Source organism: Carcharhinus amblyrhynchos, chromosome 20 (genome assembly GCF_965287045.1).
Source record: "Carcharhinus amblyrhynchos chromosome 20, sCarAmb.v2.hapA, whole genome shotgun sequence".
NCBI classification, from domain to species: domain Eukaryota; kingdom Metazoa; phylum Chordata; class Chondrichthyes; order Carcharhiniformes; family Carcharhinidae; genus Carcharhinus; species Carcharhinus amblyrhynchos.
Window position 1 is genome coordinate 51,592,828 of NC_137343.1, and position 18,795 is coordinate 51,611,622.

Sequence of the window (18,795 nt, forward strand, 5' to 3'; positions counted from 1 at the left end):
ATGGCCAAATTCCCCTCCAATTTGATTTTCAGGTTTGCTGACAACACCACCGCAGTGGGTCGGACCTCAAACAATGTCGATACAGAGTACAAGAATGAGATAGACAATCTGGTGAACTGGTGTGGCAAGAATGATCTCTCCCTCAATTTCAACAAAATGAAGGAGATTGTCATCAACTTCAGGACGCGTGAAGGAGAACATGCCTCTGTCTACATCAACAGGGACGAAGTAGAAAGGGTCGGGAGCTTCAAGTTCTTAGGTATCTAGATCACCAACGACCTGTCCTGGTTCCCCCATGCCAACACTATAGTTAAGAAAGCCCACTACTTTCTCAGAAGACTAAGGAAATTTGGCTTGTCAGCTACGACTCTCACCAACTTTTACAGATGCACCACAGAAAGTATTCTTTCTGGTTGTATCACAGCTTGGTATGGCTCCTGCTCAGCCCAAGACCATAAGGTTGTGAATGTAGCCCAATCCATCATGCAAACTAGCTTCCCATCCATTGACTTTGTCTACATTTCCTGCTGCCTCAGCAAAGCAGCCAGCATTATTAAGGACCCCACGCACCCCAGACATTCTCTCTTCCACCTTTTTCCGTTAGGAAAAATATACAAAGTCTGAGGTCACGTACCAACCGACTCAAGAATGGCTTCTTCCCTTCTGCTGTCAGACTTTTGAATGGACTTACTTTGCATTAAGTTGATTTTTCTCTACACCCAGCTATGACTGTAATACTACATTCTGCATTCTCTCCTTTCCTTCTCTATAAACCGTATTCTTTAACTGTATTGCACGCAAGAAACAATACTTTTCACTATATGTTAACACATGTGACAATAATAAATCAAATTAAATTGAAAGGAGTAAAAATTAGACATGCTGTAAGAACTTCTGCAAAACAGTTTTGACTGCACATAAACTCGCTGCAGAGAGCACCTGACCTGCAAGAGACACGCTTTACCAGGACAGCAATACAGTGCGGGGTTCAAGGCCTTCACACACCTTCGGGAGCAGAGAGCACTGAACTTGACAGCGGCAGCCACTATTCAGGTAGTATGCTGTGTTTGAAGATAATCCAAGGGTGACATCGCAGGGAAATGGTAAGCTGATTGGTTGGTGAATAACTGATAGTAGGGGACTGTGTTTAAATAGCTGAAGCTAAAAGAAACATTTTATTTATAAGGATAAAGCAGTATATTTATTATCTGTATTTAGATTAGTTATAGTCAAAGGCATTAATTTTAGACATATCAGGAAAGGACAGCCTAGCAGAATGTGTGGCTTGTCACATGTGGGGAGTCCTAGATGACCACATATGTAGGAAGTGCTCCCAGCTGCAGAAGCTGGAGCTCCGGATTTCGGAGCTTGAGCAACGGCTGGAGACACTGTGGTGCATCTGTGAGGCTGAGAGTTACATGGAAATGACATTTAGAGAGGTGATCATATTGCAGCTCAAGGAACCACAGGAAAGAAGGAAATGGGTGATCACCAGGAGGTTCAGAAAGAACAGGCAGATAGTGCCTGAGTGCTCTGAGGTTGGGCTCATTCATCATTCAATTTTGGAAGCTGATGAGGGTGCTGGTACCTCAGAGGAGTGCAATCAGAGACAAGCTTCTGGCACCACAACTGGCTTGTCTGTACCAGGGCAATGAAAAGAAGAACAACAGTAGGATAGGGGATTAGTTAGGAGAGCAGACAGGCGTTTCTGCTGCAGAAGACGCAACTTCAGGATGGTGTGCTGCCTCCCTGGTTCCAGGGTCAAGGGTGTCACTGAATGGCTGCAGGGCATCCTAAAAGAAGAGGGTGATGAGTTAGAGGTCATACTACACATTCGTATCAATGATATTAGTAGAATGAAAGATGAAATTATGTAGATAGGCCAACAAGAGGTGAAGCTACATTGGATTTGGTACTGGGTAATGAACTAGACCAGGTGTTAGACTTGGAGGTAGGTGAGCACTTTGGTGATAGTGACCACAATTCGGTTACATTTACCTTAGGGATGGAAATGGATAGGTATATACCAAAGGGCAGAAGTTATAGCTGGGGGAAAGGTAATTATGAGGCTATTAGGCGACATTTAGGATACATAAGTTGGAGGGAAACTGCAGGGGCTGGGAACAACTGAAATGTGGAGCTTGTTCAAGGAGCAGCTACTGCGAGTCCTTGATAAATATGTTCCTGTCAGGCAGGGAGGAAGTGGTCGAGCGAGGGAACCGTGGTGTACTAAGGAAGTTGAATCTCTGGTGAAGCGGAAGAAGGGGGCTTATGTAAAGATGAGACATGAAGGCTCAGTTAGGGCACTGGATAGTTATAAATTAGCCAGGAAAGAGCTAAAGACAGAGTTAAGAAGAGGACATGAAAAGACTTTGGTGGGTAGGATCAAGGAGAACCCTAAAGCTTTCTATAGGTATGTCAAGAATAAAAGACTGGTTAGGGCAAGGTTAGGGCCAGTCAGAGACAGTAGTGGGAAGTTGTGCGTGGAGCCAGAAAAGATTGGAGTGGCACTAAATGGATAGTTTTCGTCAGTATTCACGCAGGAAAAGGTCAATGTAATCAAGGAGAATACTGAGATACAGGCTTTTAGACTAGACGGGATTGAAGTACATAAGGAGGAGGTGTTAGCAATTCTTGAAACAAAATCCTGGATGGGATTTACCCTAGGATTCTCTGGGAGGCTAGCCTTTTGGGTTGAGAACTGGCTTGGTAAGAGAGAGAGAGTAGTAGTGGAAGGGTCCTTTTCTAGCTGGAGGTCTGTCACTAGTGTTGTGCCGCAGGGCTCAGTACTGGGACCTCTTCTTTTTGTAATATATGTAAATGACTTGGAAGAGGGAGTAAGTGGTGTGATCAGCAAATTTGCAGATGACACTAAGATGGCTGGATTGGCGGGCAGTGAGGAGCAGTGTCTGGCAATACAATGGGATATAGATAGGCTGGTATATTGGGCAGATATATGGCAAATGGAGTTTAATCCTGATAAATGTGAGGTGATGCATTTTGGCTGGAATAATGTAGGGGCGAGTTATATGATAAAGGGTAGACCTATAAAGAGTATAGAAACGCAGCGGGACCTGGGGGTGCAACTGCACAAGTCTTTGAAGGTGACAGTACAAGTGGAGAAGGTTGTGAAGAAAGCTTATGGTATGTTAGCCTTTATAGGAAGGAGTATAGAGTACAAGAGCTAGAGTCTAATGTTGCAGTTGTATAGAATGTTGGTTAGGCCGCATTTGGAGTACTGCGTCCAGTTCTGGTCGCCTTACTACCGGAAAGACATGGAGACCCTGGAGAGAGTGCAGAGGAGGTTTACCAGGATGTTGCCTGGTATGGAAGGACTGGGTTATGAGGAAAGATTGAGCAAATTGGGCCTGTTTTCCCTTGAAAGACGGTGACTGAGGGAGTATCTGATAGAGGTATATAAGATTATGAAGGGTATAAATAGAGTAAATGGTGGTAAGCTTTTTCCTATGTTAGAAACGCACAGTATGAGGGGCCACAGGCTTAGGGTGAGGGGGTGAGGTATAACACTGATGTTAGAGGGAGGTTTTTCACACAGAGGGTAGTGGGGGTATGGAATGCTCTGCCAAGCAAGGTGGTGGAGGCAGGTACGCTGGAGTTGTTTAAGAGTTACTTAGACAGGCACGAGCGGGTTGGAGATGGAGGGATATAGCAGATTGTTCTAAATAAGGTTCAGGAGCCTTGGGACGTCCCTGGTAATGTATAAGGACGTGGAATGATACTAATGTTTTTCTCTTTTAATTCACAGGTTTTAAGTCGATCCGCCTTGTTGTCTAACAAGGGGCACACACGCAGTGGGTCGTACAAGGGCTGCTCTTGGATGTTCGAGAATAGCCTAGTATTTCATGTCATTAGTGTGCGCTTAAACTGGACCAGATGTTGGGCAACACAACAGCTCAGTGACTATCACTGTTCGCTGTGCAGACACGTGGATTTGGGCCAGTGTCTGTGGGAGTTGGCACATTCTCCCCATGCTTGCGTGGGTTTTCTCCGGGAGCTCCAGTTTCCTCCCACACCCCAAAGATGTGCTATTAGGCTGAATGGTAGTAATAAATTGTCGCTAAATTAGTTTTCCCTCAACGTGGAATGCCATAATCATGGGTGGAGGGGGGACTCGTAATGTTAAAATGGTAGCGCGGTCTCGTTGGGCCAAAGGGCCTGACACTAAGATGACACTAAGATGGCTGGATTGGCGGGCAGTGAGGAGCAGTGTCTGGCAATACAATGGGATAATTCAGGTTTTATGTTAGTCCATAGAAATGTATTCCCCGGGCTGTTTTTGTTCTTTATTCTTTGAGTCTGGAAAGGGAAAGAGAGGGGAAGCATTTAGACCATGAGATTGGAGCTGAGTCAGGATGATGGGAGGAAGTATAGGTGCTGAGACTAAAATGAATTAACAACTGATAATGGTGCGTTCAAGCTTTAGTGTATAGCGGAATAATTTCTATGGACTAACATAAAACCTGAATTAGTTTGGACATTATAAGATGGTTTATAAGATGTTGAGAGGAATAGATAGGGTGGATTCTCAGAGGCTATTTCCCAGGGCTGAAATGGTCACTACGAGAGGACACAGATTTAAGGTGCAGGGAAGCAAGTACAGAGGTGATGTTACGGGTAAGTTTTTCACTCAGAGGGTGGTGAGTGAATGGAATCGGCTGCCGTTGGTGGTGGTGGAGGCGAACTCGCTGGGGTCTTTTAAAAGACTTCTGGATGAGTATACGGGATCTAATGGGATTGGGGGTTATAGATAGGTCTATGGCTTAGGAGGTATAGAAGTGATCGGCGCAACTTGTGGGCCGAAGGGCCTGTTTGTGCTGTAGTGTTCTATGTTCTATTATTGAAGTAATAAAGTTCCTTGTATTTTTCAGTGCAAGTTGCTGAGCGTGCAATGACAGCTTTCAGCACAGGGAGATAGCTTTGAGCGTATGTGGTATCGAAGTTGATTCATTTAATTAAGAGTATTGATCTCAAATTGTAATTGAGAACATTGAGTATACATGAAAGCAAAAATGACATCCAAGCTTTTGGGTAAGGTATACCTTATCACCATACTTGCCTTCCTGTTACTTTCAGGAATCTGTGGAAGTACATTCCTCAGTTTTCTACTATTCATTATGTGCTCACTTACCTTCTCAGCCTTCTCCAAATACGTTACCTCACAATTGTCCAAATTGAATTTCAGTTGGCACTTTTCTGCTCACCTCACTAATCCATTGATTTCTTTCTGCTGTTTACAGTTTTTACTTCATTAACAATCCAAACTATTTTTGTATCATCTGCAAATTTCTTAATCATGCCCCCGACACTTAATCACTGATTTATGCCATAAAAGGAAAGGATCCAAAACTGATGTTTGCAAATCCTCACAACCTTCCAGTCACAAAATTACCCTTTTGAGCTTTTAATCTTCTGACTACTTGGTCATGTGGGACCTTGTCAAAGGCCTTCTAAACTCTACACAGATTCCAAACACATCCTGGCTGGAATATTCCAGCTGTTTACACCCGAGGGACCTGCTGGACTCACCAAAAGCGTACCCCACCATGGGTTTCCTGCCAGTGAGGGGTGCATTCAATGGAATCCATGCTGACAAACCTTATGCCTTACTGGATGGTGATTTCTACTGAATTTCATTCCTTTTCCAATAATTTGCTCACCACTGAGGTTAAGGCCTTTAATTCCCTTTCCCTTCCTCCCTTTTTAAATATTGTTTCAATAGGAGCAGTTCCCAGTTGTCTTTCTCCACGCCTTGAGCCGAGAGGATTGAAAAGCAATGGTTCGCGCGTTCATTATTTTGCTTGCGTCTATTAGCAGCCTGAGATATATTTCTCCTGGGATTGGTGATTTATCCACTTTCAAGAATGCTAACCCCCTTAATATTTCCTCCTTCAATTTTTCTTATTCCATCCAATATTTCAAACTCCTTGTCCTTAACTACAATTTCTATATCATTTATCTGAAGATAGACTGCCACAGATTTGAGGTTTATAAGGATGTTTGCTTTAAACTGTTCATTCGCTTACAAGGTAAAGACAGCTGGGTCTCAAGGACGGCGATTCAGATTTCTATGTAGCCCATGTGATTCACATTGGCTTGGAGATGGAAGGGTATCTAAGATACCCTTGAAACTCAAGTTATTCTGCCAGCATCTGGTTCATTGTGAAGAAATGTGGGTGAGAGTTCAAGCTTGGATTTAAAATTTGAATTTTGGACTAGTCTGTTTCTGGTCACAAGGGACAGTGGATGGGGCTTAACTCATCTGCAGCTCAAATCGGAGCCACAAACTGTGCATGCACAAAAAAAAAGTGAAAAATAAACCAGCTCCCTGGCAGAATACTCCTGGTAAGAAGTCTTACAACACCAGGTTAAAGTTCAACAGGTTTATTTGGTAGCAAATGCCACTAGCTTTTGGAGCACTTGCTGCTCCTTCATCAGGTGAGTGGGAGATCTTTTCGCAAACAGATCTTAACTAAAACCCCCTACCCTTCAGGAACCATATCCCTCTATTCCCATCCTATTCATGTATTTGCCAAGACGCCCCTTAGAAGTCACTACCATATCCACTTCCAGCAATGAGTCCCAGACACCCACTACTCTGTGTAAAACATCTGTCTCGTACATTTCCTTTAAATCTTGTCCCTCGCGCCTTTAAACCTATGCCCCATAGTAATTGACTCTTTCACCCTGGGAGAAAGCTTCTGACTAACCACTCTGTCCATGCTCCTCATAATCTTGTAGACTTCTGTCAGGTTGCCCCCTCAATCTCCATCGTTCCAATGAGACCATACCCAATTTCTCCAACCTTTTCTCATAGCTAATGCCCTCCATACCAGGCAAATCTTTTCTGTACCCTCTTCAAAGCCTCCACATCTTTCTGGTAGTGTGGTGACCAGAAGTGAATGCTATATTCCAAGTGTGGTCTAACTAAAGTTCTATAAAGCTGCAACATGTCTTGCCAATTTTTAAACTCAATGCTCTGGCCAATGAAGGCAAGCATGCCATATGCCTTCTTACTACCTTCTCCACTGGTATTGCCGCTTTCAGTGACCTGTGTATGTGTACACCCAGATCTTTCTGCCTGTCAATACTCTTAAGGGTTCTGCCATTTACTGTATATTTCCTATCTGTATTAGACCTTCCAAAATGCATTACCTCACATTTGTACTGTCCTGTTCTTTGTTGTCGGCTGTAGGTCTTCATCTACTGTTTTCAGAATGTCCAGCTATATACTTATTCAGTAAAAATACGTTTTGATTGTGCAAGATATAGAGAGTCTTTGCAATCTGTCACCCCTTGTGGTGAAGGACGGTGGTTATCTGATCATTTATTTGACGATCCATACCATCACTGTAAATGAACGCTTGACGTCTACTGCTTTAGTCATTCCAAATGATCAGCCAATACTAGCTTGGGTCAAGTTTGAATAAAGCCTTTAACTTCCAAATGACTGACGAACGTCTTGTTCATGACTCTTTATTTCTCATAGGAAAACTGAAACTTCATTTCTTTCCTTGTTCCTGGTTTCTTGAATTGTCTGCATTTCATACACTTTCTGTTGCTTTCTTCCTTTAAGGAACTTGTTAAATTCCCAGAACTGCTTGAAGTGACCTGTTTGACATCATTGAAAACATTTCTTGACCGCTGCCATGCTGCTTTTTAGTGTCACAGAGTGGGCACCTCAAGATGGCTGCTTTAGGGTTTCCTGTTCTTTTGCCCATTTTGGCTGGCATTTGAGTGGTTTTGGCTAACATCCTTGGGCTTAACCATATAACCAACTTTCCAAAGCTTTGGTATTACCACCTGATTTTGCTCCCTAGGTTCAGCCTACCTAACATACTAGATTGCTTGGTTGAGTGTTAGGTCTGTAAAAAATCTGACAGCTTTTCTAAGGGTAACAATGCGGCTGCAAGTAAGTTCATCTTTCAAAGCACTTGGCTAGATTATATAGATTTGTAAGAAGCAATTCGACAGATTCCCAGGCTTTTGGGGTGCGCTCAATCAATTGAGATTGTGTGTGGAATAGAATGTGTTTAAAGCAGTTTTGAATCTCAGAGCTCTCTTCTACTGTAGCTCAGGAAGACATTGTCAGGGACTGCCAAAAGGAATGAACTAACCTTGTGCTTTTGCTCTTTGGCATACAAACTTAATTTTTTTCCACAATTCCCAGTGCTGGTCTCTTTGTTGACGTTCGAGGTTTCTGACTGGCCATGGAAGGGGCAGCGATTGCTTGACTGGTGCTGACATTACTATCAATTCTCAATCACCAAGATAAGTCTTCTGATTCCAAAAGAAAAAGAGAAAAAAATGATGTAAAATCTGAACAGGTTTGGCAGCATCTGTAAGGAGAGAAAAGAGCTGACATTTCGAGTCCAGATGATGCTTTGTCAAAGCTAAGTCTTCTGATTGTTCCTTTGAAGAAATCTTCCTCCAATTTTTCCCAGTGAATGTTCTGGCGATGGCATCAAACCATTGTTCGATTGCCACTGTTGCTACCATGTTTTCCTGCTTTATCTTGTGGCCTAATCAACCTGGGAAGGGTTGCCGCCATACAAGTGGCAGGTTGGTTTCTTCAAAACTACTAAATTTCCTCTACACACATGGCAAACTATTAAGTAACCATAGAAAGGCTACAGTGCAGAAACAGGCAATTCAGCCCATTGTATCTGCTCTGGTGAAAAATGCCAGTTTTCCCTGTTTGTCGTCCAGTGCTTTCCCAGAATGGAGAAGCTACAACATCCTCTCCGGAGCCTTCAATATATCACCAGTGAAGACGAACTTGTCTTCAAACAACTGCACAACCTCAAACAGACCATTGTACACAGCAAACTACCCAGCCTTCAGGAGAACAGTGACCACAACACCACACAACCCTGCCACAGCAACCTTTGCAAGGCATACCAGATCATAGACATACCAGATCACCGACATAGATGCCATCATCTCATGTGAGAACACCATCCACCACGTGAGTGGTACATACTCTTGCGATTTGGCCAACATTGTCTACCTGATACGCTGCAGGAAAGGCTGTCCCAAGGCATGGTACATTGATGAGACCATACAGATGCTACGACAACAGATGAATGGACACCGCTCAACAATCACCAGGCAGGAGTCTGCCCTTCCTGTTGGGGAACACTTCAGCAGTCAAGGACATTCAGTCTCTGATCTTCGGGTAAGTGTTCTCCAAGGCGGCCTTCAAGACACACGACAACACAGAATCACCGAGCAGAAACTGATAGCCAAGTTCCGCACTTGAGGACAGCCTTAACCAGGATCTTGTCGGGGCTTGCAAATTCTCACTAACTGTCCTGGTTTGGGACAATTCACACTTCTTTAACCTGTACTTAACCCTCTTTCCACTTGCATTATCTGTATCAGTAAAGACTTGATCACCTGTTAAGACTTGCATTCCAACCATTATCTTGTAATTGAGCTTGTGTCTATATATGGCCTGTTTGTGAACCCAACTCCCACTCACTTTATGAAGGAGCAGCGCTCTGAAAGCTTGTGCTACCAAATAAATCTGTTGGACTTTAATCTGGTGTAGTGAGACTTCTTACTGTGCGAAAACAAAAATAAACTATTCACTTATTTTGATTCTATTTTCTAGCACCAGGTCAACAGAAGAGAGTACACCTCCCTTGTGTATATACTATTCTCTCTTGTAACCAAGTTTGTAAGAACATAAGAAATAGGAGCAGGAGTAGGCCATCTAGCCCTTCGAGGCTGCCCTGCCATTCAATAAGATCATGGCTGATCTGTCGTGGCTCAGTTCCACACGTAGCATGACAAATGATACCACTAGTAGATTACTATCTTGTTGCCACAACTATTAACCTATAATGTTCCAAAATAGCAATACCTGGAAAGTGAGAGATTCCAAACAAAGAGAAGGACATTTTCCAACCTGTTCCAATTTCAGGTTCATCTGATAAGCAACTTCTTGGACAGCTGACCATGAGAGGCTTCACAGTTGAATGAGAAACCTGTTTTTCAAGACCTTCACTTCAACTAAAGCATCAACTCATCTAAGAAACTATAGGCCTGCAATGAAAGAGGCTAAGACAATCATTGATAGTAATTGTATTTTTAACCTCCGTATCGGAATCTACTCTTTGTGTGAGTGATAATGTGGGTGACTTGAATAGGTGACGTCGTTAACCTTCCTTATTTTTAAATTCACAAAAACTGGCTGTTAGAATTAATTAAATTGGAACAATCACTCTAAAGGTAAGAATACACATATCCCTTACATACAAAACATATTGGTCGCAGGCAGTAAGAAAACATAACAAATGTGTGAGACTATTACTTTCTTAATCATTCTCCTTCCTTCACACTGCATAGCTGAATCATCTGCAGTGCTGTAGCTTTGCATCTTGCTGTACTTGCCAAAGGAACCATTAATGAATACTGACTGGAGAGCAAGATGCACTCAGGGGTTCTCCTGCATTATCTGCCCGATTTTCCTCATCATCTGGTGCGAGTGCGTGTGACAGAAAGTTCCTATCACAAGGAAGAGGGTGAAGTTGATCAAAGCCTGATTTCCCCTGAACCCGCTCTACCATTCAATTCAACAAGACCATGACTGATTTTATTATAACCTCAACATCACATTCGTGCTTATCCAATAATCTTTCACCTCCTTGTTAATGAAGAATTTATGTAGCTCTGCCTTAAATGATTCAAAAATTCTGCTTCCACTGCCTTTTGAGTAAGAGAATTCCAGAGAGTCATGACCCAGAGACAAAAAAAATTCTCAGCTCTTGTCTTATATAAGCAACCCCTTATTTTAAAACTGTGGCAGATTCGGTGGCTGTCTGAGTATCATAGAACCCTACAGTGCAGAAAGAGGCCCTTTGGCCCATGGAGTCTGCACCGACCACAACCCCACCCAGGCCCTACCCCACATCCCTGCACATTAACCTACTAATCCCTCTAACCAAAACATCCCAGGACACTAAGGGACAATTTTAGCATGGCCAATCAACCTAACCCGCACATCTTTGGACTGTGGGAGGAAACCGGAGCACCTGGAGGAAACCCACGCAGACACGAGGAGAATGCGTAAACTCCACACAGACAGTGACCCGAGCCAGGAATCGAACCCAGGTCCCTGGAGCTGTGAAGCAGCAGTGCTAACCAGTGTGCTACCGTGCTGCCCTTACACTAGACAAGTAACTTGCTCTAGTGAGAAAGCACAGTGATTATAACGTATAAATGAGGTTCTATTTCCCAGATTTTGTCAGCCATTAAAATTTAATGGTTATGGGCCAGGAATTCCAGGGCTCCAGAAACCTGGCAGCTGAGGTGGTGAAACCTGCCAGGTCTAGCAAGTTAAGTGTTTTTCCAGCACTGGCTGTAAACCAGAAGAAACAGAAGTGCCTGGCTTGTCAAGCAAACCTCCTGCTGTCACTGCTCCCTCCCCAAGATCAACAAGTACTCATCTCCCTCTCCCTCCCCCCACCAGCCTAACATTCCTCACTGCCATATTTTCCACATTCCCCCCCCCCCACAAAACACCCCCTTCCACCAAGGCCCCTCCACCCTAGTTTTTGACCTGGCAGTTGGCTAGCCTCCAGCTGAGGGGAAAATACAATAAATAAAATACTAATGAGGTCCCGCTGTTAAATGCAACGGAATTTTAGTTTTCCTGGTATTTCCGAATTTCTCATTGTCACAGTAAAGTGCTTCTGCTTCCACACTGCAAATATTGGGGTCAGAAAATGAGAAAGAAAGTTGGAGAGAGAGAAGACAAATACGCTTGAAACTTTCTTTTTGTTTTCACATTACCTTTTCTCTCTGAATTTCATTCTTGATCTGAGAGATCTTTATCTTCATGGCGTCCAATTCTTCATCTGGTACCAGTGGAATGGTTGGTGTGGTGTCTGACTCATCCAAATTTTGGAAACTCAGATCAGCTAGAGGAATGTACCACTTACAGTCGTACTGCTGGTTCTTGCTAAGAGAGAAAAATAGCATTAGTGTAACTCCAAGATCACTAATGAGGGAAACACTGAAGATAGCATAAGAATTCACAGATCGGTTACCTGGCTACCTCTCATATCTGGATGGATAACTGCCTACTGTTACTGTGAAATTGCCGGCACTCATTTGCTGACTTAACAGTGCAGAGGTACTCAGTATTATCTTCAGATCAAGAAACAAATGTTCAAAATTCTTCACTGTAACTCTTGGAAGTATTCATGCACTTTTTCAATCCTTGTCTTGCCTACCTTTTACACTTGTTTTGCTGGAATCAGATCTTGAAGTTTGTTCTACAAACTTATTCTCATAATTTCATGCATTGATCAAGTGTCATGCATTGGCAGTACTTGAGATGCTAGATTTCCTTCCCAGGACCTCAAGCTCTCAGACGAAGCTATTGGGAAGATGCTTATCCTAGTACCACAGAGGAGAAATAGGAGGATATATCAGATGAATATGTGGTTGAAGAGATGATGCATGGGGGAGGGTTTCAGATTCCTGGCACATTTGAACCATTTCTGGGAAAGGTGGAGCCAGTACAAACAGAACGGATTATACCTGGATGGGACCGGGACTGATGGCCCCGGTGGGGGCGGGGGGGGGGGTGTTGGTTGGTTGGTATCTGCTAGAATAGTTGGGGAAGTTTTAAATTAAAATGGTAGGGGATGGCACTATGGAGTTATTCAATCTCTCTCTTCAAAATGTCCTGCAGCTGCTCTGAGACATCCTTGACCCGAGCACCAGAACAAAGAATAAAGAACAATACAGCACAGGAACAGGCCTGTTGGCCCTCCAAGCCTGTGCCAATCATGGTGTCCTATCCAGACGAACCGCTTGTATCTCTCTATTCCCTGTCTGTTCATATGTCTACCTAGATAAGTCTTAAATGTCGCTAACGTATTTGCCTCAACCATCTCACTTGGCAGTGCATTCCAGGCCTCCAGCATCCTCTGTGTAAAAAAACTTCCCCTGCACATCTCCACTGAACCTTTCCCCCCTTACCTTGAACTTGTGCCCTGTTGTAAATATCATGTCTGCCCTGGGAAAAAGCTTCCAACTGTTCACTCTATATCCCTCATAATGTTATAAGCTTCTTCAGGTCACCCCTCAGCTTCCATTTTTCCATGGGGAACAATCCCAGTTTATTCAATCTCTCCTCCTATTTCTTATGTTCTTATGGAGTTGCTGGCATTGGACTGGGGTAGGCACAGTAAGTAGTTTCACTGATAGCCAAGTTCAGCACACATGAGGACGGCCTCAATCGAGATCTTGGGTTCATGTCACACTAACTGTAACCCCCACGACTTGCCTGGGCTTGCAAAATCTCACTAACTGTCCTGTCTGGAGACAATACACATCTCTTTAACCTGTGCTTAACCCCCCCTCCACTCACATTGTCTGCACCTGTAAAGATTTGATTACCTGTTAAGACTCACATTCCAACCATTATCTTGTAATTGAGTTTGTGTCTATATATGCCCTGTTTGTGAAACAAATCCTGCACTCACCTGAGAAAGGAATAGCGTTCTGAAAGCTTGTGCTATCAAATAAACCTGCTGGACTTTAATCTGGCGTGGTGAGATTACTTACTTTGATATTCTAGGCGGTAGAGGCTGTGAATTTGGTAGGTGTTTTCCAGTAAGGTTTTGTGCCTTATGTGGGATACACACTACTGCCACTGTGTGATGGTAGTGGATGAGGTAACAATCAAGTGGACTGCTTTGTATTGAATGTTACTGAGCTTCTTGAGCTGTGTTGGATTCCAGAGAATCCTGGTACAGTGAAGCAGATTTTAAAACAACTCCTTCTTAGCTAATTCTCCACCTTACTATTCAGCTATACTAATTAAAAGTGTGATATTATATTTAAATCAGAGGTGTTGGTTCTCAGCTGCAGCTGCACAGCACATGCATGGCCATGCTACAGCTGATGCTGCTACTGTCCTATTGCAGATTCTATGGTTAATCTTATGGCCAGGTTTACGTTTCTGTATTGCAACTTGAGGGATGAATCTGAAAGCCCTTCAAAAGGGTTTACAACTACACTGCTCAATAAATGAATCAACGCTTGTGGCTCGCATTAACCTCAGTAAGAGGATTGTCAAAGCTGCTTCCTTCTCTTATGGTTGCAGTGTGGTTTATAATTCATTTAAACTTGACACTTGTGGTTTGCCTGCACCTCCAGTTGTGTTATACCACATTTCCTCTATTTCAAATACAATGGCAGATGATAGATAGCATTCAGAGTCCTTATACTGCACTGCACAAATTGCTTCTGCTCATATTCTGGTAGGTAGTGTGCTCTGATTTGATTGAGCATTTCCTTTTCTTCCCCTCTGCAGGCATTGTTTTCTGCCAACCAGTTCATCTCAAATCGAACTTTGTGTGACTGGATTACATCAAACAAATCACAAAATATTTAAAGTTTGGACTGTTTGGTCTAAAGATGTAAAAGCACCATGGAACAATGTTGCACAATAGTACAAAAGCATATTATGTTAATATATTTGAATATTAAAGTTAGATAATTCAAAACCGTGGCCCAAATAAATAAATACTCCCCAAAATAAATAAAGAGCCCTCAGTACCAGAATATTGCCTATTGCACAATGTCAATCTGTTTTGTCTATAATGGAAGAGATAGAAAGCAACAGTAAAATGACCCTGCTTGTGGCAAGGGCCCACACCACAGCACGAACATGAATACTGACAGTCCAACCAATCTAATCACCAGACATATGTACTTTAGTTATATACAGAATGAAAAAAAATTGCAATTCTTTTGAGTAATCTCATCTTCCTGCAGGAGAAATTTCCCACTAAAACTAATTAATAGTTCTTCTATGTGCACATTCTCCTCGTGTCCACGTGAGTTTTCCTCTGGATGCTATGGTTTCCTCCCACAGCCCAAGATGTACAGGTTAGGTAAACTGGCCATGCTAAATTGCGCTTTAGTGTCTGAAGATCTGTGGGTTAGGGGGATTAGTCATGGTAAATAAACAGGGTTACAGGGATAGGGCAAAGGGGAGAGCCTGAGCGGGATGGTCTTTCAGCGAGTCAATGCAGACTTGATGGGCTGAATGGCCTCTTTCTGCACTATAGGGATGCTATGAAAATTAGTGATATTAACAACAGAGTCAGACAATGGTTACGCACAGAAGGTGGCAATTTAGTCTGCTGTCTGTTCTGCCTCTCTGCAACTCAATCAGTTTGATTCTTTGGTCTTTTTCCAGTAACTCAGTAAATTGTTTCTCTTAACATAATTATCCAGTTCTCTATTGAAAGCCCTAATAACTATGCTTCCACCACACACTCAGGCAAAGCATTCCAGATCCTAATCACTCACTGAAAAAATGTTTCCTCTTGTCATTTTTGTTTCTTTTGCCATGGTCTGTGTTTTCTGGCTCTCAACCCTTCTGTCTATGGGAACAGTTTTCCATCTACTCCGTCCAGACCATCCATGATCTTGAATACCTATATCAAATTTCCCCTCAACCTCAACAAAGTGTTAGCAGGCTTGAGGGTCAGAATGGTTTATTTCTGCTCCTGTTTCTTATGATCTTCCCAAGCACGATGCCCAGAACAGGACCCAACAGTCAGGATTTTACCACAAACATTGGGACCCTGAAATCAGGCTGAAATAAGATTCCTCAGCCAGCACTTGCCAGCAGCGCAACCGGCTCAACAATTTTACCAGAGCAGCCTCTAAAGTGTCTGCCTCTGGGCATGTTGCTCAATTAAGGCCAGAGGGCAGGTTCCCAATGCTGCCGTTCCAATCATAGCACTGGCAGCCCTGTAGCTTGGGAGTCAAGAAGGCACAAAAATAAGTAGAAACAAAAAGTCTGCAGGCTCAAAGCAGGCAGGTCCCTCAGAACGGCCTACTGGAGCTGGCCTTTCCTGCCCCAGAGGTTTTACTGGATCATGGAGCCACAAGTTCCAAAGGCCTAGGATGGCTACAAGGAAGCTGCCGGAATGAAGAGATTCTCTACCATCAAAACATCAACTTTAATAGGTGGTAAATTTAAATTGACTGTTTGCTCCCATTCAACGGGTAGCCACTCTGCTGCTGGGAAATTTAACCGGTGGTGGATGACGTCCCGTCCCAGGCCACGGAATATCCTACCCTATACTTTATAAGATACTTGTTCGCCCTCAACTAAAGGTTCACCATAACTACCTTGCTTTTATTCTCTATAGGTCTATTTATAAAGCCCAGGATCCTGCTTGCCTTACTGTATTTTTAACCTATTCTTCCATCTTTAATGATTTATGCACATATACACTCAGGTTCCTCTGCTCCTTCACACCCATTTATAATTATACCCTTTATGAGAAGACCATAAGATGTAGGAATAGAATTAGGCCACTCAGCCCATCGAGTCTGCTCTGCCATTCAATCATAGCGGTACAGCACGGTAGCACAGTGGTTAGCACTGCTGCTTCACAGTTCCAGGGACCTGGGTTCGATTCCCAGCTTGGGTCACTGTCTGTGTGGAGTTTGCACATTCTCCTTGTGTCTGCATGGGTTTCCTCTGGGTGCTCCAGTTTTCCCTACAACGCAAAGACGTGCAGGTTAGGTTGATTGGCCATGCTAAAATTGCCCTTAGTGTCCAGAGATGCATATGTTAGAGGGATTAGTGGGTAAATATGTAGGGATATGGGGATAGGGCCCGGGTGGGATTGTGGTCAGTGAAGACTCAATGGACCAAATGGCCTCTTTCTGTACTGTACGGATTCTAAGTTATAGCTGATATTTTTCTCATCCCCATACTACTGCCTTTCCCCCATAACCACTGGTCCCCCTTATTAATCAAGAACCTGTTTATCTCTGTCTTATAGACACTCAATGACTGAGACTCCACAGCCTTCTGCTGCAGAGAGTTCCACAGATTCAGCACTCTCTGGCTGAAGAAATTCCTCCTCATCTCTGTTCTAAAGTATTGACCCTTTAGCCTGAGATTGGGCCCTCTGGTTCTAGTTTTCCTACTATTGGAAGTATCTTCTCCACATCCACTCTATCCAAGCCTCGCAGTACCCTGCAAGTTTCAATAAGATCCCCCCTCATCCTTCTAAACGCCAACGAGCATAAACCAGAGTCCTCAGCCGTTCCTCATACGACAAGCTCTTTATTCCAGGGATCATTCTTGTGAACCTCCTCTGGACTGTTTCCATTCCTTTCTTAGATATGGGGCCCAAAACTCCTCACAGTACTCCAAATGAGGTCTGACCAGAGTCTTATACAGCCTCAGAAGTGCATCCCTACTCTTGTACTCTAGCCTTCTCGACGTGGATGCTAACATTGCATTTGCTTTCCTAGCTGCCAACTGAACCTGCATGTTAACCTTAAGAGAATCTTGAGCAATAATTCCCAAGTCCCTTTCCTAAACATTTTTCCATTCAGAAAATAGTCTATGCCTCTATTCCTCCTTCTAAAGTGGGTATCCCTACATATCCCCATATCCCTACATATTTACCCACTAATTCCTCACATTTTTCCACATTGTATTCCATCTGCACTTCTTTGCCCACTCTCCTAACCTGTCCAAGTCCTTCTGCAGCCTCCTGCTTCCTCAATACTACCTGTCCGTCTCCACATCTTTGCATCATTTGCAAGCCTAGCCTTCAGTTCCTTCCTCCAAATGGTTAACGTTAAGTGTGAAAAGTTGTGGTTCCAGCACAGACCCGAGGCACACCACTAGTCATTGGCTGCCATCCTGAGAAAGACTCCTCTATCCCCACTCTCTGCCTTTTGCCAGTCAGCCAATCCTTTATCCATGCCAGGATCTTACCGACCATAGGCACTTAAGTATTTAAGAGTCTCCTATGTGGCACCTTGTCAAAGGCCTTCTGGAAATGTTATAATGCTGCCCCTAATTCTTCCGACCAAAATGTAATATTTCAGTTCATTGAACTCCATCTGCCATGGGTTTGATCATTCCGCCAGTCTGGTTATGTCCTTTTGAGATCTATTCTAACCTCCTCACAGTGTACAAGCACTTCCAAGTTTTGTGTCATCTGTAAATTCTGAAATTGTGCTCTGTGCACACAGGTGCAGGACATAGGTCAAGAGCAGCAGTTCCAAATATTGATTGCTGTGGAAACCTAGGGAAGATGATGAGGTAATGGCAATGACACTCGATTAAAAATTTAGAGGGCCAGGGTAACACTATAGGGACACAGGTTCAAACCCCATCATAGTAACTGGTGGAACTTAAATTCAATATATTCCAGAATTGAAAGTTAGTCTCAAGTCATGGTAGCCATGATGTGGAGATGCTGGCGTTGGGGTGGGCATAGTAAGAAGTCTCACATCACCAGGTTAAAGTCCAACAAGTTTATTTGGAATCACGAGCTTTTGGGCCCACTCACCTGATGAAGGAGGAGCGCTCCAAAAGCTCATGATTCCAAACAAATCTGTTGGATTTTAACCTTATGTTGTGAAACTTATTAAAGTCATGATGATAGTCATAAAAGCCCTTTCATTGAGGGGTTCACTAATTAGATTCACTAATATCGTTTAGGGAAGGAAATCTGCTGTCTTCACCACACCCATGCCAATGTGATACACTTTTACTTAGAAACACAGAAATTAGAAAGAGTAGGCCATTCAAGCCCATTCCGCCATTCATTTTGATCATGGCTGATCATCAAATTCAATTTCCTGATTCCCTTATCCCTATATCCCTTTAGCCTCAAAAGCTATATCTAAATTCTTCTTGAAGTCAGGGAACATTTCAGCCTCAATTACTTTCTGTGGTGCTTGTACCAATCTACTGCAGAAAAG

The 18,795-nt window shown here is 43.3% G+C and overlaps 1 protein-coding gene across 1 annotated transcript in view; it reads right to left on the reverse strand.

The window, feature by feature from the left end:
* LOC145356030 (breakpoint cluster region protein) overlaps positions 1 to 18,795 on the reverse strand; it is a 406,846-nt gene that overhangs the window by 121,284 nt on the left and 266,767 nt on the right. Inside the window, exon 10 of the mRNA XM_080208612.1 lies at positions 11,818 to 11,986. Within this exon, the coding sequence (XP_080064738.1) occupies positions 11,818 to 11,986 (169 nt within the window). The remainder of the gene's footprint in view (positions 1 to 11,817; positions 11,987 to 18,795) is intronic.